Below are 27,459 nucleotides of genomic sequence, written 5' to 3'. Positions count from 1 at the left end.
AACTCTACTTTAAAACCTCTGAAAAGCTAATCTCAGTAATAAGCACTCCCTTTCCAATAAGAAATGCCTCAAAAACCTGTAGACTGTTTTCACTCTGTTATGTTGCCTTTCAGCAATTTAATCCTTCCCTTGGAATTAATTACCTGACATAAACATTATTTAATTGCTTTAACGCAAAGCAGTTTTCAAAGGAAGTCCCCTACACCTTCACATTTTTAAGAATGGGCCTTTTCAAACAGAATGGTGAATGTGCCCAGAAGACAAAAAATGCAAACGTCAATGTCTTGGTATTTACATCAAACCCTGCCCCAGCTGCTGGGAATTTCTGCCTTAGCAGCCGCGCTCAGTGTGTTTGTCCTGGCACAGGACAGCCAACACTGCACTACAGCTTACCCAGCCACTGCAAAGGCGCCGCTTTCAGGGGTGGTTTTTCTAACATCTGAGATGCAGTTTCACAGCAGTTATACAAGGGTGCCAGGTACTAGATGGGAATGAGGGTTCATCTCACTATAATTCCCACCTGAAGAACCACACGGACATAGTATAGGCAGACAGCAGCACCTAGCTCCTAAATGGCCCTTTCCATCAGCAGCTCCCAAAGCACTTTGTAAGGGAGGGCCACCGCAATTTTTCCTCATTTTGCAGAGCAGCGACCTGAAAGCTGGTGATGAAGTGGTCTGCTGTGCTGGCAGGCAGAGGTGCGAACGGTAACCAAGGCACCGAAGTCTCTGCCCACAGCACAGAGGAGTGCACTTGGAAACCAAAGTGTCTCACTGAAAAGCCCACAGGACTCCCCAAGAGATAAACAGGGAAGTAATTCAAGGGCAGTCTCTGCATCCACACTCAGCGAGGTGGCAAAACTACAGGACTGTGCAGTCAGTGCATACCACGAGGGGAACGGTTTCCCAAATAGCTGCTGCATGGTGACCATGTCACTCGCACACCAGAATCCCGACCTGCAAAAGGGTAAGATTAAGGAGTAACGCTAAAAAGGGCAGAGCTGAAGCACAGTTCATACTTTAATAAGCTGGAGGTAATTGTGATAAAATCAGGACTGAGCCTCAGCTGCACTTCAATTACAGCCTAAGTAGCATATAGTTAAATATACCTATGCTATAAGGTGCACAGAAAGAAAGGCAAGAGGAAAAGGATCAGAAAATGGTAGGCTGGTAAACACTTTTATTTTCAGATACAGCCTGCTAAGTTTGGCTTAAAACTTCAGACAGTAATTTCCTGTTGCTGATCATCAAAAAAAGGGAGGGGAAGACAAGCCTGTATTATCTTGTCAGGGACCTTTCAGTGGCGATGTCAGGTAGAGCCACATCTTTGCACAGCTTCTTTTATGGCATGGTTATTTTAAACCCCATCACTGGTTGAGGGAAGGGATAACATTCCTGTCCGTAGGACTTTTGCAGAGCAAGGACTCCAGAACCACTCAGCACACTCCCATGTCCTTTGCTGTCAGGAAAGCGTGTGTACACGCACAATTGCTACGCTACAAACTGTTTGTGAAATACCCTCCCTGCAACATGCCCAAACTTATTACGGTTAGCCATTTTTGCACCTCTCTAAGATTCATTTCTACTTTAAGGTCAAATAATTATGGAGGAATCAGGGCAAATCTGCTCTAAACAAAACAAAACAAAAAAAAAGCATTCACATCAATGCAATGTGCATCCATTAAAAGCAATTATATCACTATTGTTTCATATTCCCCTAAATGCATATTCCCCCCTACCCTATAACCCACTTGTTTCACAGTAGACTAAATGCTCCTGGTACGGGAATTAACTTTAATATAGAAATCATACAATTTTGAAACAATCAAGCACCACACTTGTTATAATGGAGTTGTTGCAATGGAAATCTGCCCTGACATTCACTAGACCTGGACAGGCTGGGATCACCCATCCTGCAAACAGCGTAGATGGGAATTCTGTGACTGAAGGAGGGAAAGGGAAAAAAGAGAACCTGCAAATTTGACCTGCTTTCTTATGGAAATGAGGCTGAGGACACCCTGCTACCTGTGGGTTTGCCTGTCTGCGTATTCCATCCCAGTAACTTTTCAAACATATTTGTCACAGGATGGAGGTCTTCTAGACAATGAAATTCCCGCACCAGCCCAGCAGTAAGTGGGCAGACAGCACAGCACCCGAGCAGGGTTGCACTGAGGGATGCCCCATCTCTCCAAACAAGTGACTGTTACAATGGTTGGGGGACCTCAGCAAATGGCAAGGGAAATGTCAATAAGAATTTCCACTGTCACAGACCCTTCAGTACTTCAACCATAAGAAACAAATTCTTTGTATTTCACTTGTTCCTGACCTCACAGAGCTTCAACTATAGGAAGCTGTTTGAAGCTGCTCTGAGTTTTGGCAAGGCGATAGCAGTCCAGGCACAGCTGAGTTGGTAGGACAAATACAGGTCCTACAGAGGTGCGACTGCGCTTATCTAATTAAAGTAACTTATCAAGCGTCTCTAAGATACTTACTATGTGGTTCACTCTGCCATGGCCCTGTCACCATCCACAAACACACAGGATAACATTTCAAATACATTGGCCTTCCTTTCTTCTCTGAGTGCTGGAGGACTCAGTTCCATATTAAACATTAGAACTGGCTTCTTAGGAAATCGGATTTTACTCACATGCATTTAAGGAAAAAAGTAGAAGCATCTCAAAGGCATCTTCCATCAAAGATCCATTTTCCATCAAAACGATTTACTCTTAAGTACTCCATTCTGGACATCTCCATGGCTACTTAGCTTTGCATCTAGTGCTGCAGGGTTGAGGTTGGGTGGGTTTGTTGACTCTGGCATTTCCTAGGGAGGGGAGGAGGTCATCTCTCTTGAAGGGCTTTTATCCAGGCCACTGTCACACAATGTCATGCACAGATTTTTCTAAAATACTCTGTAACCAAAATGGAAAATAAGGAAAATCCCCAACCTACTACTATTTCTATTTTCTTTGAAGTCCATTTTCTACTAGACTATTGTAAAACTGCTAAGTTTTTTTCTTCTGTGGGATAAGCAACAGCTTGCTGCAGCAACTGTTTCCCACTGTGAAAAGTCCATAACTATTTGGCCCCAGGATCAGATGTGAAGCAGGACTTGAGGAACAGGTGGACAGTTTAACATATTAATAGCGTTTTCCCTGGCTAACAATGAGAACACTCCTTAAGGGGAGCACCAGTGCCTGCCGAAATTCAATGACCCTGCAGGAGAGCTCACACAAGAGCTTCCTGCTTGGCACATGGACCCACAGATGGATAGTTTCATGACTTCTCGAGTTTTAAACTCCTACGGTACTAAAGTGGTACCTTAGGAATGCCCTGAATTACAATGAAGGCAGGGGCTGTACTTGGTAAGCAAACTGTGCACCATTTACATGTATTTCTGGCAGAGTGTGCACACACAGAGCTGTGGAATGACAGATTTTCATCTATAATTTCTGCAATTTGTTAATATCATTCCACCTGCAAGCAAGTGAACTGAGAGGAGGCACAAACAGATGGGAACGAGGTGGCACAAAGACCCCATTTCCTATGGTGTGCTACGCATGCCACCTGATTAAAACAAGAGCCAGACAACAGATATATTTGCAAACACTGTTTCAGTAATTAGATCACAAATTCAGCCTTGTCTTTGGCCACTGTGCCTCCTTTCAGAAGCCAAAGGTATTACTGACAATGCTTAAACACACTTCCTCTCTCCCTATTTGGATCAGACGTCTCATTTTTCATTAAGAATCAAGAGTGGTTTTGCTGCATTTAGTTCTTGGTGATGGTGTCTCATCTGAGACATGCTGTGATTAGTGCTGCAGCCCAAGACTATCTGCATGTTCTGTTACAGCAATCTGCCTACATCCGAAATCATCTTACCTCCTCTGGAAAGTGCTTGGAGACCTGCTGCTGAAGAAGCCTCCTTAAAAACTGAAGTGTTTTTTAGTCACACGTTTTGCTGTATTTTGCAAATTGTGACTTTGCCCCATTTCAATGAGAAGTGTGTGGGCAGAACAGACTAAGAGCTTTAATTGGGAGGCGCTACACAATAAGCAGTTCCTAGCATTCACGCTGCTCTGCAGGAACCACCCTGGACAACTGGGCAGCAGTATTTACCATTTCTTATCAACTGAGGTAGGGTTGCAAACTCAGGAGTTAAAAAGGGTCATAGAAACTACGCATAAAAGCCGTGCCCCTTCAGTCTTTAATGGTTATTTTGGAGATGTCAAAACTTGTCAAGTTTGTTTTCTTTTTTTCTTTAATGGATTTAATCTCAATTGCATGCATACAAGCTTGGAGTAAATCCACTGTTTTCAAAGCAGTTACTCCAGACTTCAGCCACCTCAACCATGATAAGAGTCTAGATGCATGCGTATCAGTCAGGAAAAGAGCTGCCTGAAAGCAGCCTGTCAAGGCATGGAAGAAATAATGCCCCGTTCAGGGGCTGTTAATGCAACAAAAGGGATTATCTCAGAACTATACTGAGACCAGAAAACGCCCTTGGCTTTGACATTTCACCTCGAAGGCTCTTTCTGGGCTGCAAACCTTGTTCTTGATTTCCAGCACTTATTTAAGATGACTCTCCTTCCCCCTATAAAAACTAACCCTCACTTTCCAGCTGCTCTGAAGCACGGTTAACCCTTGCGTGCATCACTTAATATAAGTGCACGCTTCGCTGCTGTTGCCCTTCAGAGAGCAGGGAGAGCCACTTCGTGCATCTGCTGCCAAATCAAACGGTGAACACAAACATTTGCTCCTCTTCTTTCTAAAGTTTCCCACAAGCTTCCGAGTCCCAGTCCCACACACAGGGTACCAGGTGCCACACATGTATGCTCCTGGTCAAAGCTGCTCCAGCTCCATAGCTGGGAGCTCCGGAAGCACACAGAGACTGATGACCGAGAGCCAAAGTCATATGAAATGCAGCTTGCAGGCAGAGTTGTTGCTGCAGGGAAAAAAGCTTTACAGGCAGTTCATCCCTGCTAAACTAAATGGCTGTGCTCACACTTCTCTAATGGGGAGTAATTGCTTGCAAAAGGAGAGCTTGGCTTGCCATTTAGACTGCTTCTGCCTCACTATGCACACAGTAAAAGGCCCCAGAAAGCAGCGCTGGCAAAAAGGAGCGGCCGGAGAGGACTCACCACGCCTGCAAACAGCTCTCTGAGGCACCCAGCTCCAGCCCAAGCGGCCCTTGCTGAGTAATACAGGTGCTATTTAATGAAAAATGTCAGGTATTCCAAGGCTGATGCTGTTCTGGGCTTCAAAAAAGTTTTTTTTTTTTTCCTGGAAAAAATGGGTAGAAAAATATGCATATCTGCATGTTAGCCAAAGGGAGCCTTGCACCCAAGTCACCCAGAATAGCCAGAGACTCCAAGCTGGCAGCACTCCCTGTAAGAGGGATCGCCCAGACTCAAACTACTGCACCCTGTCAGATCAGGTCTAAGGATTCAGCTAGGGTGGTTATAGGAATCTGAGTTTTGGATGCCCAAAATTCCTACCAAACCCAAAGTGCTGATCTGGAATAACCACAGCACGCTAGGTCAAACGTGCTCCACAAATTTTGGCAATTTAACTTGGTACTACCACCCTTCCTGCTGGTAATACAAAGGTTTTTTCCTGCAGCTGGTGTAAGGCTAGCCTAAATCCTGTAAGTTATGGGCTGGCTAATCTGACAGAAGTGCAATCGTGTCTGCATCAGTGTGTAGATCCAGCATTAAACATGCTGGTGTGAGGGCAGGTAGATCTGGATCTCACAGGAGTGGCTTTTCCATATCCCCTGAGGCAATTCTGGGCCACATCCATCCAATTTTCTGTTTCTGTCCATCCTCCTTGCCCTGCCACCCATGTCCTTCTAACTGTAAACTGGATCTTGGCCTGGAGAAGTCTTTAATTCAGGTTTTTTTTATCTCAAGTTTCATTGAGATCAGTGCATCTTGCCAAAAAGTTCCAGGCTAACTAAAATGTTGTACTTTCAAAGGAAAAATATTGTATCAGAGCTTTCTCAACCAATCAGGATGACAAGGCAAAACCTCCCAGGACAGTCAAGTTTCTGGACAAAACATACAAAGGCAAGCAGGATGTAGGATGTATCTCTGTCACACATGGATAGCCACCAGCATTTGCTATGTATCTCTGCTTCTACGGCGATCCTGAATATTGGGGACAAAGGGAAAAGGATTGTTTGGATTAACTATTTCCCAGTAATGATAACATGGAATGAATACCCTTTTCTGCCAATTTTTGGTTAATAGAGGTTTTAAAAGATACCACAACCACCATCAAGATACAATAGCATACAACATAGATCCTGTTGGCAAAAACCAAGCCTCATGGCTTAGAAATACCATTGTAGTAACAAAGCAATGGGCAGCAGCACATTTAACTTTCTACTGAGTCTGCTGAATAAAATGTCAAATTTCCACCAGAATTAAGAGGCCTTTTCCTGGAATAAGGCCTGCAAATGGTAATCCAAAGACAGAAAGAATCATAAACGCTGGCAGAGTATGTCTAATTTGGAAGGGTACCTCGTGAGTTAGCGTTCGACTTTGTCCTTAGCTCTAAATTAAAAGCTATGTAGGCCTATATTAAAGACTCTTTGACATGATCGGTTAAGTCATCAAAGTGATTTACGTACACTAGCAGTGTGGCCTTCTACTCAAAATATGATGTAATTAGAGAAAATTCAGGAACTCTCACTTTCCTTATTAGAGAGAAAATACGGACTAGGAAGGAATGATTTAGCTAACCTTCAAATGGCTACTTAACATTTGGACCCACTTTCCTTCACTCCCTTCCAATGTAAGTCACGTGATAAACAAATTCACTTCATTACAATCTTTGAGGCCAAGATTTCATTTTGAACAGATTTCTATCTGAAATAGTTCCAGATAATACAGATCTTTTCTCATTTTTGATTACTGTGCACATTTCATAAAGAAAACATAGTTAATAAAGGAAAAATTCTATATAATTCTGCAGGGTTTCCACAGAAATTTCCTAAAATCTTATATACTTTAGCAAGAAAGGGTCTATACACTATAGTTTTAATTGAAATACTATAATAACTTATGGAATTCTATAATAGGAACATAATTTTCCATTCAGTTCTATATCAAGTCTCCAAAAAGTGCATATAAGAAATCATTTTCAATTAAATTTCACAAGTCATTTTTTTAAGGGAACCATATTCCCTTGTAAATGAGAATTCCTCTTTTAATCAGCATGACCAAGTAGTTTATTCCCACAATATGACATTAACTTATTACTGTTTTTCAAAAGTAGTATCTTTACGTATCTGTATTATTTTCAAGAGCACAATAAATGCGTTTGAAGATTTTCCTTTAACCTAACATATCACAATGAAACAAAAAATTCAGTATATCCATTAATGCTCATAGTCAACACAAATTTAGCCTTTTCCTGAATCAATTGAACGTGGCCAAAATGCAACATGCTTTTCAAAAGTATGTTTTAAATTTAGTTAAAATAACGTAAGACTGCAGTCTAGACCAAACGCGCCATGAGCTAATCTTTTTCAGCTTTGCAGAATTATTTCAGCTTTTATTCCTACATCTTTATTGCCTTTTTGCCAAAATATCTGGCACTAGCATCTCAGCATTTCTTGCTTGTATTAACAGAGGATGGCTGCTTTGATTTCTCCTGAAGTGTTTAATAGGGGTGAGGAACCCTTCAAGAGCTGGGAGCTTCAGTTTGGATACACATCTGAAAGGCGGATGTTTACAGCATTTAGCCTTTCTGCAAAACTGCATCCATTCAAAGCTCTGTGGAGACATAGAGTAGTTAATTCTCACAGTCCTCTTCTGAAGGAGAAATTTGAGTTGTTATACCTACTTAACAGATGGGGAAACACAGTCACTTGCTGATATGCCCAGTGCACCAATCAAAGGCTCTGGACCCACCAGACTCCACCATGGGCTGTTTTGCAGACCACAGCTCTCTCAGACAGCCTGGGGCAGGCACACAGCCCTGAGGGTAGAGACAGCTCACAGGGGCCCACTGCCATCTCCCTTTCACTGCTGACTTTGATGTGGTCAGGATTTGACTCTAATTGAAAGTAGAAGGTTCTTCTGTAAATTGTATTATCACTTATGGGATCTGATCTAATATTAAAGGAATGCTAAAGGTAAGCAGGAATGCAGCTCCTCAGGCTTGGTTAACTTGTAGCTTCAAATGACTTTAAAGAATGAGGTGGCAGAGGAGAGTGAAAATATATCACATTGCATAACTGACCTTTGAGAAAACGAAGATAATAGTGAGTGAATAACGTGCTCCCAGAAGAAAGAAGCACCATCAAGTCCCATCTTCAAATGGCTGCCTTGTAAGCAGAGGGGACATCTGCCCAGAGGTATTCAGGTTCATAAAAATTACAAATTATTCCATTACCCATCAGGTTCTATTTTTTCAATTACAAAAGTTAATAATATATGGAATTGCACTCATTGGAATGAACATATTACCACGAAGACTCAAAAATGTGCTCCATGCAAAGGCAAAAAATTTCATATGGCCTCAGTTTTGTTATGGCTTAAGGAAAGTTTTAACATGGTCACATTAAGTTTCTGAAAAACATAAGGTGACTTTTTTCTGGATTCTAGTTTTCTTGAAGATTTGAAGACAGACACTGAGCAAAATGCCATACTGCATACAATAATGATCTTATCTTTCAGTACTGAAGATTAGAGTTGCAACATCAACTTTTGGCAAAGTGAAGAACTGGAGAAAGTGATGGTGAAAAAAAAAAATGACAGCAACACATAACTGTCTCATCTAGGAAAAATAACCATGCACTTTCCCGCTCAGTCATTGCAATATGCACCACAAGCGATTTAGCCATAAAAATCATGCAGGTACAAGTGGATTGCCTATTGCTTTAAGCAGGGTGGTTCTCCAAGTCAGAAATAAACCATGTGGCAACATTTTGGTTGATTTGCTTGTTGATATGATGTTATAAAAACAACTTACAACATCCAACTACAATAGAGTGGCCCAGCCAGGAGCCACTGAGTAGTAGTAAAAGATGAGGAAAGCCTAGAAATTGCTCACCTAGGAAAGGTCCGCTCCCATGAGCTAGAGACCAACCCTGGTTCTGCTGGTGACAGTGGACTGGTAAACTGTGGAAGGTCCAGGCGAGGTACCAGGGAGTTTGCACTGCCTGTCTAATCTCTCCATGTGAGGGACAACACAAAGCAAGAGCTAGTGCTCCCATTTAAATTCAGCCAAATTACTCATGGCTTAGAATAGCTAGATGCAAACACTTTTCTTGATTAGAAACAACAACAACAAAACTAGGGTATCTGTGGTGTTCAGAGCAGCATTATCGGATATCCAGTACTTAGAATTACGTCTAACTTTTAAAGGGGGGAAAATGTTCGGCGGTTTGAATCTTTTACTGATCCAGCTATTTGTTTCAATGCCTCTTTTGAAAATGCAGACCCATGGAGTTGTATCCTGTCTACCTCTCCCCAGATACACATTTCACACCTCCAGCTCTTCCACGAAACAAGTTTTCTCCTCTTTGGAACAAGAAAACAACAACAACAAATTCAAATTAAAAATTTAATTAAGACAAAAAACTGATGTCCTTCAAAAATTTTCAGGCTTAAGAGATAGAGTTTTTTAAAAGTTCCGGTTTAGATGAATAGGTGCTTGTAACCCCCAAATGAAAACTAAGTACAAGACATATTTTCTACAAATATTTCTATTTTGCCAAAGCCAATTAAAGAAAACATTCCAGCAGTTTGACTTATCTTATATCTGGCCCCCTGAGGCACAGCTGCAGACAGAAGAGGGATTGTTCAAAATACACATCAGCCTCCAGAAGGCCTGGCCCAGACATATAATTAGACACTGAGCAAAGGCTTATTGCTTGTTCCTTCCCGTTTGCAACATCTTTTACAGAAATCCTTGGGTCCTTACTTAACTTTTACGGAAAACACAATGTTTGACATTTTGCCTAGGTAACTACTGAGCAAAACTGAACCAGGACTTCAAGCTGTGACCCACATCTGCAATATGTGCAACCTAACATTCATACCCCTTGATAAAAGGCTATCATTTTAAACAGAGATAGAAAACAATAGTCGTGAGTGCTCAGAACAGTCCCCCACCCCACACATTATTTTGAAGCGAGACGACGTAAGGACAGCTCATGTCTTAGCGACTCCCTGCGCCAAGAGTTTCATCCTCTGGCCATCCCTCGGCTGATTCCCCCTTGGCAGTGCTGTGTGGGGCCAGCCCGCCTTCCCGCGACCTCCCAGGCTTGGGGTGTCCCTCTCCCATTAGCTTCCCACCAGCCGGGGTAAGGGCAAAACCAAGCCCCGCACACCAGGACACGAGTGATCTGAGCACAGAATGAGATCCAGGGACTCTGACACAGACCTGCTCTGGAGAAATCATTTCAACCCCCTGCCTCAGTTTCTCTGTCTGAAAAAAAGGAGTAACTATCAATTACCTACTCTGTTGGTCATACATTTGCAAAGCTCTTAGGGAGCCAGAAAGCATTATATGAACTATATGCACACATGTTAACGCTGATTAATTTTCTCTGCGCAAACATATCCTTTTTTCTTCTTCACCGCCCCTCCTCTCATTATATCAGCAGTCTCATCTGGAGGAGGATGGGGAACTGCTGACGGCTGAAGTATTTTCCGCAGTTGTTCTTTTGAGATTCAGAAATGCAACCACTCAATGCAGTCCCGAGTTCAGCTGACTGTTTCCTTAATAGCTTTGCTCTTTCATGTGTTTCCTCATTTTCTGTTACATGAATTTAAAGCAATCTGAATTTCAAGTTAATTTGAAATGAGGCAGGATCCATTAGTTGTGGGTATCATTTGCAAAACAGAGGGACAACTTTCACTCACTACGCTTTCAGGTTTCTTCTCAAACACGAGCAGGGCTAGTGATGTGAATAGAATCAGCAGGATTTGATCCAAAAAGCAAGTCAGTATATAGCAGAGCACAGAGATACAGCTGAACTGCATAAGAAGCTAGTAATAAATGCAACAACTCCTACATAGCCTGAGGTTTACACCAGTCACTAGTCCTTTTGTGACAGTGCTTATACAAATGACCTTAAGAATACACACAAGGCTTTGCAAAAGAAGGTCTACAAGTGTTTTGCCTAGAGTTTTGGGGTTCACATTTTCTGAAGAATTCAATTTAAACACTCTGTGAAACACATCTATTGTTTTAGCCATCATAAAGTAATCCAAGGGGAAATTTAGGACTCTGCCTAGTCAACAGCTCCACAAGTGCAGCTCCCACTGGAGATGCAGGTAGAAGTGGGCCTTCCCACTTGGGGGATCCAAGTAGGAAATCACATTCCTGGCTGGAAAAAATGGGCAATCGCCAGGTGCGTCTTGGATGAATATGACGGCCACTTCAGCCTCAGGTGGATATGTCAAAAATAACACTTTGAAGCTGTACTTCAAGTAAAGGCAATTGGAAGCACACAGAGCTCTGAAGAGACAACTGTTAGAGGCTGCAAACGGAGGGAAATCCGGAGGGAAAAGGCTGAGAGATGGAGGAGTGACCGAGTTTTCCTTATACCCTTCAATAACTACAAACCTATCACTCTTAAACATGGATGCAGTCAATAGCATACAGGCAGAAGGTCAAGTGCCTATTCCACAAGTCATGTTAGCAGCCTCTTAAGACACCAATACTGTCTTCTTTGTTTTTACTGACCATCTAACATAGGGGGAAAGCTGAGCAATTCCACAATAAAAATATTACAGGTTAACCCTTTTGTCTTTACGGTAAAGACATTGGACAATTTAAATTCATAATGCTAGCAAGAGAAAGAGTGAGCGACATAAAAGGACAATCCCCAAGAAACGACACCTAATCACTGTACTGGCCATTTCAAGCGCATCAAAAAAATCTGTGTTAAAAAAAGAACGGAATTTGGCTAGCTTTCCTTCTGCCAAGCAGTCTGCTCTCAACTGACTATAAAACTGCTCATGCTATTGCACCAAAACTCAAAGGCAGAGAGCACACTGACTAATCATATAATGTTGGAAGTATAGTAAAAGGGAAAAAGTATTCTTTCCTGCTTTTTGAAAATGTAATGGGGGTCTCATTAGAAAGGAATTCAATTGCAATAGTTACCTCGGCATGTAAAGGACTCGCTCTGCCACCACAAATCCCACCCTGAAGAAGAGGTTGCTGGCTGGGATGAATGGGAAAACCAGGAACAACAAGCCAACCAAAACTTCTTTGTGTTCCAGTTTCTGCAATAACACAAAATTAAACAAACATCAACTGAAAAAAAAAGTCCAACTTCATTCACCACTATGTTTCCACTTTCATTTTTGGATTCTTATTCATAAAATAAGCAACTCAGATTAATGTTTGATCTACGTGTTGCATTTAAAATATAAATTATGCTAAGTTACTGCTCTTCCATATTTATACACTGCTTGTGTTCTGTGCTTCTGATATACCCAGAACGTATGTAAACATTAACCACGCATGTATTACTCTTGGCATCTTTTCCAAGGTCAGTTCCTCTGTATGTGGATCTCTTTAGATGGCATATGTACTACCTCATATATACTCTATATTAATATACATTAGTATACAATAGTGTGAATGTATATATGAACATGTTTACCGCAGCATGACTGTATGTAAATATACAAGTGCACATCACATACACACAGACTGCTGCGTCCAATCCTAAATGTTTATAACTGAGAAAAAGCAGTTCAATCAGTCATGTTTTGTGTAAAGAAAACTAGCCCCAAATGGCACATTAATGTAGTCACTTTATCCCTTTGGAGACAATATCTAAACTTCAAATGCTGCTTTCTCACACAAGATCTCTATGCTCAATACAGCGTTGAAAATTTGAGACATGTTGTATACTAACATTAATGTCTTTCATTTGGGCTCCTGTTTAAAGCTGGCTTGCTATTTGAGGAGAAATCAAACTGCCACATACAGTTCGACATAACTGTGATTTGCATGGCCAATACCAAAAATCTCAAGACTTTGTAATCAATAGCAGCCTCCATTCCTGCCACGGGGAGACCAAAGCCTTTTTAGGTAAGTTTAGTTTCACTGCTAGCTCCAGTTCAAGAGGCTGGATCAATTCATGCTTTCTCTTGCTGATTTATACGGATGAGATCAAGCTAACAGAGCTACACTTCATTTAAAAGCACACAAGTTGGATTTATTTAGGTGGCATTTAGGTCCGCTAAATCACCCAGCTAGACATCTGTGCTCTCTTGCCCTGCCCTGTAATACTACGGTCTAATCAGCCACTGCAGTTTCCTTCTAAATTCATTTAAAGAAGTGCAGTATTGTCACATTTAGAAACAGATGCAAATAGAATCACTTAATGGTTGTAGTATTTTCTAATTGTTTTGGGCAATTTCTCAACTTTGGAGAGCAAACTGAGTTCCAAAGCTTTTACTGGAGGGATCTAAAAACAGAACTGTTGAACAAGATTTTTGGATAGAGGAATGGAGTCCAATCAATGATGCAAGGCCAAATTCTGCTCTCACTTTGAGCACTACAACCTCTTTTGATTTTTCACAGCTAGAGGCAGTGACACCTGTAACTGCTAGCATAGTTAGTGGTTGAAATTCTGAAGTCCCTCTATAAAATATATTAACCCTATTCTGTGAAAAAGACAATAAAATTTTTGATCGGTACAAAAATGCAAGTGTACTTGTCTGAAGGCTAACATGGCACACTGTCATATATCAGCCTACTCCAACTACAGGAATGAATCATTTACACATGCTAAGCATATTTACTGAGGGCAGCATCTGTCTTCTCTACCTAAAAGTTAAGCATCCAGTCTGAACTTAATTTCTTATCTACCTCTATTGTCAAAGGGAGGTGAGAAGCACATCTGCCGGGTGACTAAGCATCCTAAGCAACTAAGATGGGGTGACACATCACCAGCTCGCTGAAGGGGCCTCTCTGCCACAGCTCCAAGGGATGCTACATTTAGATGGTTCATACTGTGCCCACTCAGAGTGCATAACTCCAGCAAGATGGCTTAAAAGTGGATCACGGTGGTATCTCTATGGTTGTGCCTCAGCTTTCACACAAGCAAGAATGACAAGTAGTACTCAAATATCGTCTCAAATACAGCAGTGGTACAATACTTTTCACAACCATGTAGCAATACCTTTTACTACAGACTCCACTTCAATATTAGTTTGCAATTACCAGGGTTAGCCTGTTCAGCAAATGCTCTTTGAGGAAGACAGAAACCACAAAAGCATGAACTGTGCCAGAGGCCATTTAGGAGGAAAGAGAAGACATAAATTGAACTGCATCTTAATAAAAAACCAAAAGTTAAGGATGAGTCTGAATGACGTAGATACACTTGTCACTGAGAGAAAACAAAGTTGGAAAATGTTTTTACCAAAATAATCATGTTTTTGAGCACAGCTTTTCAAGCAGCACCAGTTGCTGTAGAGGCAGGTATCCACACATGTGCACTGCAGAGGTTAAACATTGTGCATGTGCCCACAAGAAGGAAGGTGACTATGAGTCTCTCCCCTCCAGTATAGGCACTAGACCATGCACTGTGTTTGGAAACTCAGGAATAAATAAAGAGCTGATGTTACTTCAGAGAAGAGTCTTCCTACCCCTACTAAACCACAGAGTTACAACAAGGTGCAATGACTTCCCCTAGCTCAAAGAAGAAACAAGGCAGAGAAGAAAGTAGAACTTGTGTCTCCAGACTTCATAAATACCTGCTATATAAAGCCCCACAATTGCATACTTCTCTTATCTCCCTTTTCAGTGTGTCGAATCAGTTACCAGTGCCTTTCTGCAGTCAAAACAGGAAACTAGAATAAAGTATTCCCAGAGCTGAAGCAGACACCAATCCATAAAAAGCTGATGAGCAGAGGTGCCCTGTAATGGTCACTTTGGCTTGTAATTACAATAGAAAATCGAATAGGAAAAAAAAAATTGATTAAGAAATTAGTCCTCAACTATAAATGCAAATTATCAGTCCTAGCTCAAACCCAAGCTCCCCTCTCACCCTGCTCCGGGCATATGCTCCATTTCTCTCCTGTCTCTTGCTACTGCCTTCCCACCTTGTCTGGCCTAATTATGGTGCTCGCTTTGCTGCCACTGCACAACCTTGCGAGACTGGAAATTCAGACTGGGAGGCACAAGAAGATATGCTGGGCCAAAGGCAGCGCTCTGCTAAAGGATAAAATGTTCTCCATCCCCAGGATACCCTCTTGCTTTTAAACGAACCAGCTATCAATCATTTTTCCAGTCGTTGTTGTTAAATCTGTAACTGGGAAAGCAAACCCTGGTTACCACCTCTGGGAAGGACACGGTGTTATTCAAGGCTGCAGCACTGCAGTTAAACAAAAGAAACCGAACACTGGAGAAAAACAAAACAAAACATGCCCATCAAATGGGAAAAAGGAAAATGTGGAGTTAGCTAGGCTGAAGGAGAAAAATGCTATTGCCTGCCTCTTCTCCCTCCATAAAGAGTCACAGCTCTAGACTAATGCCATTGAACGCTGCCAGTTCAGTCCCTCCGGCAGGGCTCGGAGGCAGGAGCCCAGCTGCCTTATGAGCCAGCTGGATGGGGAGGCAGAGCACATACAGAGAGCCACAAACCAGATACCATGGGAACACCACGGTCCTCCGCATTCCTGAAATAAGAAGTACCTGGCAGGTGGCAGTGTCCTTTCTAAAGCATTCAGCTCAGACAGAGGCATTTGTTAAGAACTGGTTCTTCAAGGCCTTTAGCTTTAAGGGCACCAGACTCAGTGCTGTTTGGCTGTATTTCAACCTTCCCCTCCCAAAAACGTGAGATCAATATTGTTACGCTCTTCTATCAAGTTGTTCCAACCTCGGGTGACAAAAAGGTACCCCAGCAAAAACAGCAAAGCAGCTATTACTTCTCTTCAGGGGAAACGATGACGCTTTATCTCTGCTGCTCTAAAACGAGTACACAAAATGAAAGAAATGAACCCCAGCAGTTCTGTGAGCTGGGGGCCTAAAAGAGCCAAGTCCCTTGTGGGTGGTGTCATTCCTCCTCCAGTAACTTCAGCTCCTCACTTCGCCCAGGCCCAACCTTCTGATCCCCTCCTCCCTACTCCTGTCCTCGTTACATCCCCTAACACCGCCACCTTATGCATCTCCCTCCATGCGCCCTCGCTAAACGGTGCAGGCTGGGCTTGGCCTGATCTTCTGCTAGATGCGGCCTCGCTGGTCAGACAGCAGGTCAAACAGACCCATAACTGCTGAGCTCGCGCTGCAGTCATCCCAGGGCTCTAATTTGGGCTGCCCTCCTCTCTCCAGCCATTAACTCTTCCAAAATTTGTAAGTGCACTTCGTGTATTTGACACTTTGGCCCTGCTGCCGTGACCCATCTGGGGAGGGCTGGTGGCAGACAGTACTTGAGAAGGAACGGAAGATCATTTGGAAACTCATCTCCAGCAAGTAACAGGATGCTCTGAATGCAGCCTCTGGTGCAAGCAATCCCTTAAATCACTGGCTGCCAGAACCTGGGATTTTATACTGGAGAAAAAGTCACCTTATTCACAGCCAGGTCTTATTCCTCCTTCCCTAAATGGTTCCTACTGACCACTGTGGGCGATTAGAGACTGAGCAAAACTGGCCTTTGGTCTCACTCCATTCTGCATGTTCTCTGTTGCAGCTTTGGGAAGGTTGGGCATATAGCAGAGCTATCTGTTTCTGACTTTTTAGCAAGTGCTAACATCTACTCACCTGGACAGCTCAGAGAAAACAGAGCAAAGGACAGAAACACAGCCACAGCCTGTTGAAAAGACCTTTTGTAACCCTGGTGATAACCTTAGACCGCTCAAGCTAACAGCACAAGTGTCACAGGGTACAGTTTTCTCCTTTATCTTTTTCCCTATAAAAATTTACTTAGCAGATTCACCCTTTATTCTCCCTTCCCCAGGAGGAGCTGATATATTTATTGATGGGCAGACAAGCAAGATAGGATGGTGCAAGAACATCAGGGACTGGCACTGTAGGTCTTCAGAAGTAGAGGAGAACAGCACTGATTGAAGATAAACCATAGGAGATGTCCTCCACAGTTTTTTTTAAATAATAAAACAACTTGTAGATTGTTATATTTTTCACAATACTTTTGCAGGGGAAAAAAAGAAATATTTGATCTATTTATTTGGTTGTTGGCTTATTGTTTAATTATTCTGGTCATCCGAGGCCACTTAGAGACAGCTGAGCAAAGACGGTAGAACCAGCTTCTTCGAAATGCCCAGAGTAATAGTGAAAGCCTTTGAAGAATGACAGGTGATTTCATTTGTCTTTCTTTTTCCTTAAAATGAAAAACAGAGAGACGTTTCCTTTTCTCTTAAAGACAGTGCTTTCTTTTGGAAATATAAAACTTTCCAACCTGTCAGAGAGGCCTCTGACAAAAGGCACCTTTGAATTAACCATAGAATGATTCCTTTTGTTAAAGGCAAACCAACTTAAATTAAATTAGCATTCATTATTTCATCTGGGGGAGGGGGGCTTAAATTTACATATACCAGTGATTACAATTAGGCCTTCATTGTACTATAACCAAAAAAAAAAAAAAGATTGATAAAGAAGAATTTTTTAAATGTGCTACTTTTCATACACTTAGCAAAGAACTAAAGAATATTACTCGTTTCCCCAAAGGCAAGACAAAAAATTGTCACACTATCTCAAACAAAATAGCAAAGAATTCTAAGTCACTATTAGGTCAAAAACCCATCAACACTGCAATAAATCTCATATATTGCTTGCTTAGCAATTTGGGGAAAAAGGAAGAAAGTCTTAAATCCACAGCTGAAAGAGATCTTCCAGTACTGCACATAAGATGCATTCCTGAACTATAAATAAATATCTACTGACTACTGTTAGATGACAAGAGCTTCCTACAAGCCAGGACCTACAAATTAAGACTGCAGGGTGTATGCAGATTACCTTGCTCTATCTGTCTATTTATGGACTTGCATAAGCATACTGTAAATTCCCGATCACTATCCCCCATTAAGAAAGCTCTGTCTGGGGTGCCAGATCTGTGAAGTCTTACCCTGCGATTGCAAGACTCGTGTTTGTGTCCCATCCCCTGCTACAGCCAGCACCTCTAAGGGCTGAGGCTTCAGAAAGCTGAGCTGTGAGATCAACCTCCTCCCAGCAGGACATATCTGCAGCTTGGAGAAGACAGTAGTTGGGCCAGCAAGTCCAAGCAAACAGAGTTCCATTATAACTTGAAATGTTTCCCAAGGTGTTTATATACGTTTGCGTGTTTGATGGGAAGGCATCAATCAAATTGATTTAATTTCTTCCTCTAACAGTTTATTTTGAGAATGAGGCAAGTGTCACCTTTCCGCCATTTAGAACCAACAGCTCCATAGAGTAAAGACTTCCTTCCTAACAGAAGCATAAATCACCCTCTGCCACTGAGCTATGGATGGTCCATTACAACCAGTGAGATTTTATGCTTGGAACATTTGGCTGCAAGCACAGAGAAGCTGGTATCCAGGAAAGTTGGTTGTATATGACTGTATAATAGCAATAAATGCTTGCAGACCTGGAAGGTAAGCACATTATCCATCAAGAGAGAGAAACAGAGATTCAAAGAGTCTACATGACTATCTGTAGACTGCAGAGAGTAACAGAGAAAGGATTATAATGCTGCAGTTTATTCCTAGTACCTATTTGCACGGTCCCTTTGTGCAGGCTGCACACAGACTTAATTCATGTATTGCTATTGTATCAGTCACCAATGAAGTCACGAGCGCTAGGGAACGCAACTCCTCACTCGCCTGTGCTAAACCACTGGCAGCAGCTCATACAGCAAGAGGTTAGCATCTGCAAACCTCTGCGCTTGTCCTTTCCACCAATACGATATTACAGATAAAAGGGGTGGTGTAGAAATATGTCAAATTCACTTTGCATTCATATAGATGATTAAGCTAATTAGGAATCAACCCTGGAGGTTCATTCCTTCACAGGAAGAAACGTCCGTCACTGTAAAGGTCGGGAACACAAGGGAACTGCATTTGGTACTGGGTGATCCCCTGTCCAACCTGGCAGGTAGAGGCAGAGATGTGCTGTGACCTGCAGCATGGTCTCCTTTAGGTCACCAGCAGAAATTAGGACAGGCCACCCAAAGCTTTATCTCCTGTGGCCAAACAGGAGGGCCCTGGGGAGCTGTGGCTGCCTTGCTATACCACTTGTGCCACCACAGCCGAGCAAACTGCCAAACGTCAGGTGTCAACAGATGCGTCTGAAAAACGCAAACATTTGGTCAGGCAAACGTAACTGCCCAGCTTCAAAGCGGCTCAGACACTGAGCTTAATCAGCCTACTCCTGCAAATACTGCCACAAATTTTCTAGTCACTACAGTTCATCAGCAATTGTATTATTTCACCTCATCCAAAAAAATCTGCATCTTCAGTAGTACCAGCTGCTTGGATACCAAGCTTAGCAAGTCACTGTCTTCCTAAAATAACTCAGTTTTCCTTGGTGATCATCTAGCGCTGTCAAAATCACCCGTACTTACTACTGACTAGAACTGGGCAAATCTAATACTTCATAAATAGTCCAAGCCATGAAGATTTACAATGCTATTTTGAGCGTCAGTGCTGACTGCTTATTAACTATCTGACATGTCGGGCCCATGTCTATCATTCCAGAGTAACAAAAACTGCTTTCCAGTTCATCAGTAGCAGTACATATTCAGGAGCTGTAGTACAGGCAAACACACACCAGTCAGATCCAGAACCTCTGAAGGTATCATTGGCTTCCTAATCAGGGATTATCTGAAGAGAAATCCTTGGCACAGATGACCCTGATGAGACCATTCACTTTCTGTTTTCAGAAAGAAGGGAGGGAGTCTTGGTCTCTACCATTAGGTAAAACGGAGCCTATTTCTCAGAAACGGTGAAGGTGCCTAAAAATTCTGTTGACATCAATGGGAACTGTGGACGCTCAGCAGCTCTGGAAATCAGGCTCTCAATTATGGAATGAAAACAGAGAGTTTCTCCAGTTCCATAACCTAACGCAAGATACAGAAATGTAGTCTCCCAATATTTCATTTTTATTTTAATATCTTAATGTAAAATTTTGATATTAACTATTCTCTTTTTTTTCTGTATACATCAGCTACCCATCCATTCAGCTGTGAATTTACAGTCTCTCTTATCCAAGTTGCTAAAACTCCCTGAAGATGTGAGCTCCTTTTCCTAATCCTTTATCTCCGCAGCCTCTAATTCCACTTTATGAGCTGATTTGAACAGGATGCCGGAGCACTTGCATCTTTAAAACAGAAGTGGAACTTTCCAAAAGGAAATAGGAAAGTCCACAAATTGCTCCAGGAATTAGAAAAACGCTTTTGACCTTGTGGCTGTTTTCCCCTTTTCGCTTTCCTTCTGTGACAGCAGGCTGATTCACTACACGTAAAAAGAAGGAAAAATTTGAACGTGTGCATGCTGCTGGTGGTATGCACAAGCGTAATCTTTGGAAAAGCAACTGTGGCCGGGGTGGGGGGGGGAAGGGGGCGACTTCCCTGTAAAATGTTAACACTGAACAAGAGGATCCTAATCAAAATCATGCAGCGTTTTGGCACCCTAATGTACAACTCAGACCAAGTGAGAACAACCAGCAGCATTAACTCCCTGAGCTGCGAGTTTCTCAGTTCTCACTTCACCTGCCCTTTCCTTCTCACCCCTCCTACGGTGCCACTCCAAAGCCTTTATGTCTAGGTGGGCCTTGAAGTATTAACCTAAGTGAGAAGAAGAAATGGGTAGCAAGCCAAAAAAAAAAAAAAAAAGAAAATCTTAGTTACGAGCCCACTTGGTGAGGTGCTGAATTTCTTCATGGTAAGAAAAATCAGAATTACCTCAGCTGTGGTTGTATTTGCTTAGAGTACCACACTCAAAACCTTTTGGTTCAAATGGCTCAAGAGAAAAAAAAAACCCTATACAAAACATATTTCTGTAGTTCCGGTGTTTGCTTTTATAATTCAGCTTGGCAGTCGCATACAGACAGACTATGGAAGGTTTCTTGTTTTGCTGGAGTTTTTTGGCTGACAGCGCAAGCACCCTGGGAAGGCTTTCGTGTTTTTTCCAGCACCATCGAGGATACGCAGCTGCTCAGCTTGCAGCACTGCACAAAGGAGAAACTCAGCTAGCAAGGCACAGAGAGTGCCTGCAAGGGTCTCCCCCCTTCCTTCAGCTTTTAGCAAACAGAGTCTTTCTGGCTTATTACTCTCTCCCTGAAGCAAACATTAACAGCAGCAGCACAGAAAAGCCTTGCTGCTAAGGATTAAGAACATCAGTACTGACCTTCTCTATGTGGAAGGAATTCAAGTGGGCCCTCAGGAAAATGAAAGCAGGATTTATTTTAAATGGACCTTTTATGAAAATGACTGTGGTTTCCAGCTCGTCAGATATACTCAGTCGATAAAAAGCCTTATTCACCTTGCAATGTCTTTGAAGCAGGTATTGTTCTGGAAATGTTGTGGCATATGAATTTTGCTAGGCATACTTTTTAACCGTGCTGTTACTGCTGTAGAATATTATAAAAGGTGATTGTTCCCCAGAAAGGTCTGTAAGTAGTGATTTATTAATGAAATGCCAAAACCTGGGAAACCAGGCAGAGGTCTCAGGAGTGCAGGGTAAAGTAAATAGCATGACAGAATACATATAATGAATGCTAGCAAAAAGAACAGAAACATGCACACAAAGAGAAGACACAAATGTGTTCCTCTCCTGTGATGTTATTAAACATTGACAGCCAAGAAACATAGCCTATAAGTGACTGAGGAATGTGTTCAGATGATTTCCATACATATAAATCCCTGGATAAATGGCAATATGACGCCAATTACAGCAAGAATTAAAGTCATCATAATTTGTTATAAAATGCCTTGTCTTGGCTAAGGAGCATTATGCAGAGAAACGTTAAGAAGCAGCATTCCCTCAAAACTAGATATGAAGTAAAAAATAACCAACTGTAGTGCACAGAAGAACACAATAAGAGTATTTACCTCAGTTGGATATAGCAACTATAACCTGAAAATCATCACAGCGTCCTGTATAATATGAGGTATGTCACATACAGCAGCAAAACACATTCCAGCAAAAAAAGAGAAACAAGAGGACACTAGAGGGCTTTTTTTTTCTTTTAATCTGAAATATAAGGAACATTCCCTCCTCAGACAAGAATAAACCATTGCACATCATCGTTTACTCCTGCTGAACAAATAAACCATACTGCAAACTAGCATTGGTCATAAGTATAAATGCAAGATGAAAGCTGAGTGAAATGAGGTGCATTAAATTCCTCCAGACCAGCCAGGTATAAAAGCCAGAGTTTCAAACTAGTTTTCTGGATTTACCTTGCTCTGAATGACTCCTTTACACATATGCCTTAGTTTTCCCACTGTCTTTCATGTCCTTACCCTGGGCAGGGCTATTCTCCCAGGAGTTCTGGCACCATATGGAAAGTGGAATCTGATCCATCATGTGCTCTGTATGGCTGTATATAAATTTACAGCCACAACTACAGGATAAGTTGCATTTTAATCACATTGCTAATTAAGCAGCGACCTAAAAATGCCATATAGAGTGGCATTTCAAACATCCAAAGGCTTTTCCTTTCGGGATCATTGAATTATTGTGACAAGTCAAAGAAATAGCTGTCACCCTGACGATAGGCCAAGAATTGCTTTCCTGCCGCTAGCTCACCAGGTATTCACTGTTTGCTCCAGGATAGAAAGGCAGTGCGATAAGCCCTGGGGTATATTAGTAGCCTTTTGAAGCATCAGTCAGATTATTTGTTTGACCCCATAACTGGCTTACTTGGTGGCTACAATGCAAAAGTGATTCATCTATTTCCTTGACACTTTTGCAATCTACCTAGTCCCAAAGCTGCAAAACAGACCAAATCCATTCCTTGCAGCTGAGGTTGTCTTTGAGCACAAAGACAATAACCAAATCCCTTCCCTTTTTTTCTAGCAATTATTATTTCTCCAGGTGTAGGTGTTTACAATAGCATTCCTTGCCTTTTGTCACATTCCCAGCATGTTACGTAAAGCCAGGTCAGACCAGGTGAGCAGGTTGAGCACTGAGAGCTGAGCAGGACCTGAGGACAACGGGAAGCCAAGGTTTCCAAAACCAACTCGTGACTCCTGGTGCCTTGGCTAAAACTGGTCAGCAGAGGCTGACTTGCAGAGCGTGCTGGGTAAAATGGATGCTGAAAAGTCAAGTCTCCAAAAATTTCAAGGAGATGCTTAAAAACAGACTGCAACTTTGCCACATTAGTCACTGGAAAAATCTTGGACAGAGATAACTGTGAGGTCCTTCACTCTCACCGCAGAGACTGCTGGACATGGGACAAGGAGCTGGCCTTCTCCTTACTCCCATCGAGCATCCAGAAGACCATCACTAATCGTCACACGTGACAGGGCTGGCTGCAGCAAGAGAAGAGCAGAGCTGCGCACCCAAACAGTGTGCAGAGCAGCATGTTGTACCTGGGGAGCTGCTCACAGGGCAGCTCTCTCCCTCCCCGTTGGCAGATAAACAAGAGGGATTAGCACCACGAGCACCAAAGGAGGGAACCTACACCGGAACCCAAGAATTGAAGGTTAATGATGAGGTCAATAATAACTGAAGGTTAATAATGAAGGCTGCATAGAAGGAATTAATAATGCAATTGATCAAGCTACTTCTTCATTAAGCAAGAAGGAGAACAGTGAAAATGCACAAAGAGGATGAGGAGTGAGGTTTATCTTGCTAACCAATAACAAACTGGACAGCTTCCTTTTCTATTTCTGTAGTTTTCAGCATAAATTTCTGTCAAATCTAGTACACAGACATATTCCAAGCAAAGCACTTGCGGGTGGAAACCTTGCACTGTCTCTTCTTCTGAGGTATAATAATATTCACAAAATGAAATAGAAAAGAAACCTTCATGCCTTCAATGTCCTTTATCAGCACTACGCATACGTGCCAACAGGGTTATTACCCAAATCACAAGTGTCAACAACAAATTAGGCCTGCTTAAAATTCAATGGCAACAAAGGCAGAAATCCAATACATGTATTCTCTAATTACATTCCATGTAATATATTCCGCATGTATCTGGCGAGCTTGTTTTGTGGATACACACACACCACCTATTGCCTCTGAAAATCGATTCAGTGTTCACTGCACAAACACCTTTAATTCTGCCAAAACCGTTCGTAGTATTTCCATTTTCCACGTCACAGAAAGGGAAATGTTGGTGCCAACCAGAATGAATATGTGAATTTGTGTCCTCCCTCAGCCAGGTGCACCTACACACTCAACTGAAAAACACACAAACTATTTGTCTGTTCACGTTAAAACCATTCCTTAGAAAACTGCAAGCTATTACCTCCAGGTTAGACTTTGCTTTGAAAAGGGAGAGAGAAAATGGCAGCGAAGATAGTTCTATGCATTTGCTTCAAAAAGAAAGCAGAACATCTTACGCTCTGCGAAAGGTGAAAAATCACCTGATGAGTCTCACGCTGCCTACAAATTACAAAAGTCAGAAGCCGCCTGTCAGGGGCTCGGCAGAAGCATGGTTTTTCCTGGAGGGAGCGATGTCATATTAAAAGCCACTGCCATCGCATATGGAAATAAGCTTTCTTAAGAGCCTGACATAAAGAACTGTGCCTGCAGTTCCTGTGGTCTGAACTTCCCTCTTCACACTGTAGAAGACATTCCCAAGAATGTCCACACAGCATAAATCATTTCCAGGAAATGTGCCTCTTCCTAATATTTGCTTCCCTCAGTAATTCATACTACTTACTATGTCATAATCATCTCCGTACCACCTAATGGCAGTATCACAATCAGGTCATTATGAGAACTGATTAAATTAAAATGGAAAATAGTTTCAGAAATTCAGAACTTCCCGAAAATCAGACTATTTCAACACCTCTCATTCTGCCCAAGGCTGGGTGGAGCATGCCCAGGTTCGCCCCTAAGAGCCATTGCCAGTTCCATGGTCACATCAGGTTTGCTGGGGACTGGTGAGCTGAAGCCAATTAGAGCTCTTGGTCAAAACTGTGTGATGGCTCTGGTTTTACTTTGTTTAGACACCAAAGCAGATCAGTTAGGATCCAATTTGTACTGTACTTGGGGTTTTCAATGCATAAACACATGGGAATCCACAAGATGGATTTCAAAGCATGCCATAACTACATGCCTGGCGAGTGAAATTCGCTTTGCTTAACGCAACATTAACAGTGATTAGAGTAGAGCAGTGAATTTATTCTCACAAAAAAATTAGAAGTTGCAGTTTCAAGTCGAATTGATAAATCCAGACTGCATTGCTTTGTCTTTAAGAAAAAATGGGAAGGAATAAAAATGTGATAGAATCTAGATATTCAATGAACAAAGTGTTTTGAAATACATGTTTTGAATTTTGACAGAAGACACACAATTTAGTTGTTACCCAGAGGAATTCTTCTGGATTGTCAATTTTATGCAAAATAAAATAACACAAAAAGTCTTTTGGATATCCTGAAAGATTTTTTTTTCCAATAAACCAGCAACATTAATCTTCCACATAGGATCAATTCTGAAAACAGAGGAAGAGATAAAGAGCAACTGAAATGTCAAAAAATATGGGATAAGAATTCTCAGAAGTGTTCAGTGCTGGGCTAATGAAATTTTATCATTAACTTCCCAGAAAACATGATTAGGTCTAATACAAACACTTTTGAATATCTCTAGCAGTGAGTAATGAAAGCAGGAGGAATGAAAGATGATGCACAACTTGCAGGTAGAACTAGTGAATACCTAATAGGGTATTTTCCGTATTTTTCATACAGTGTCTGTCAATGTATCATCTAAATTAATGACTCTGCAGTCTCAAACTGCTTGATTCGTTTTCCTCCTCTTATCAGCAGCGCAGGGAAGACTGTCAGGGTAGACTGAAGCCTGTACATGACCTGCACATTTTAGTACAGCGTAGATATTAAAAAAGCTGTCACTCCCCTACTATGGTTTTTAGCTGAGTGAGCTGTTTGTTTAAGGAGGAGAAATTTTCATACTATTGATTACCAACGCCTTACCTAAAGACACTTCCACAATACAACTGCAGAAGGAAAAGTTTTCAACTTTCTATAACCCATGAAGATACCCTCTCTGCGTAAATCCGTAAATCTTTGACTCCCCACAATTCTAGTATGACCTCACTTTCATTTCTGCAATATAATTAATGGTGGATCTGAAATGCTAAATTGGGAAGCTGGGTTTAAAGAGTATATTATTTATGCCAAATAACAATTTCCAAACCATTTCAAGCTTCCAGCATTCCATTACTTCTCTGATGTCAAATCTTCTCATTAAGATGTAGCCAATATTTAGGTTTTAGCAATGTAGTAAAAGTACGGACATAATAATTGATTTCCTTTTCAAATGGCTCTGCAGATGATGGTTCACAGTCGCATTTGAAGCAAGTGACAAAGAATCTATTGACTGTGAGGGAGACCGAGACTTTCAACTAACTTCAGTGGGATTTGGATCATTAACAGTAATTGAATGCAGATTTCTAGGCCAAGTTTTGCCCTCAAATCAGACCAATTAGGGATCGAGACGTTCAACTAGTGGGAAATTTTTGTCTGCTAAGTTTGCCTACCTCAGTGACGTAGGTGTGTTTTTCATCTCACTCTAATTTACTTAGGAGAAAACCCTACTTGTGCTCGCTAACCATTTTCTTTGAAGGTTAAGAAACAAAAGATTTTGAACAACGCACTTTACTGCACATTTTTTGGTGTTACCTTGAATGCAGCTATACAGTGTAGGCTGAGTAGCATCAGCACCAGCACCAGGAAGACTGTGGCTAGGTTCCTCACATCCCAGACCGACTCGATTAAAGGGATACTGCCGACCTGCCAGTCATAGCACAGAGTTATGGGTGCCAGCAGGAGCCACGCGTTGAAGGCCAGAAGGTAGGAATAAGTTAGAAATCTGCAAAAGAAAACAGGTAATGTAATACATGCAAAGACTGCCAACACCATGAAACTTTTTCCTTATACTGAGAACAGAGCTGAGTTCATACTGATGGAGACTTTGTCAAGTACCATTTATTATACAGGAGCAGGAAAAAAAAAAAGACCATGTGCAAGCAGGCAATACCATACCTCTGTGTCAATGAGACACATGGGGGTCGCTTCAACAACTGTCATTTAAAAAAATAACAGATCAATGATACTTGTGTGTGGTTTCTCTGCATCAGCCTTTGGAAGACCTAGCAAAACTTCATCTCTCCATTGAATGCTAGATTTAGAAGTGAATTTCTACCAGCTGCAATTCTAAATTAATAGTAATTAATCAGGTACATAAACATATCAATCTGTTACACATTAAAATGTATAGCTCTGGCAATACAAAATATCCTCGTATCTGGATTTAACTTACCATTTAGGGTTACTCCTACGTACATGATATTG

The 27,459-nt window shown here is 41.7% G+C and overlaps 1 protein-coding gene across 2 annotated transcripts in view; it reads right to left on the bottom strand.

Moving 5' to 3' along the window:
* TMTC1 (transmembrane O-mannosyltransferase targeting cadherins 1) overlaps positions 1-27,459 on the bottom strand; it is a 151,033-nt gene that overhangs the window by 50,749 nt on the left and 72,825 nt on the right. For both annotated transcript variants that reach the window (XM_068946578.1, XM_068946587.1), the window contains 2 exons: positions 26,788-26,977; positions 12,126-12,247 (listed from right to left, as the gene is read on the bottom strand). In XM_068946578.1, coding sequence (XP_068802679.1) covers positions 12,126-12,247; positions 26,788-26,977 — 312 coding nt within the window. The remainder of the gene's footprint in view (positions 1-12,125; positions 12,248-26,787; positions 26,978-27,459) is intronic.

Source organism: Struthio camelus, chromosome 1 (assembly GCF_040807025.1).
Source record: "Struthio camelus isolate bStrCam1 chromosome 1, bStrCam1.hap1, whole genome shotgun sequence".
NCBI classification, from domain to species: domain Eukaryota; kingdom Metazoa; phylum Chordata; class Aves; order Struthioniformes; family Struthionidae; genus Struthio; species Struthio camelus.
The sequence above is the reverse complement of the archived record's forward strand: the minus strand, read 5'-3'. Positions and strand labels throughout refer to the sequence as shown.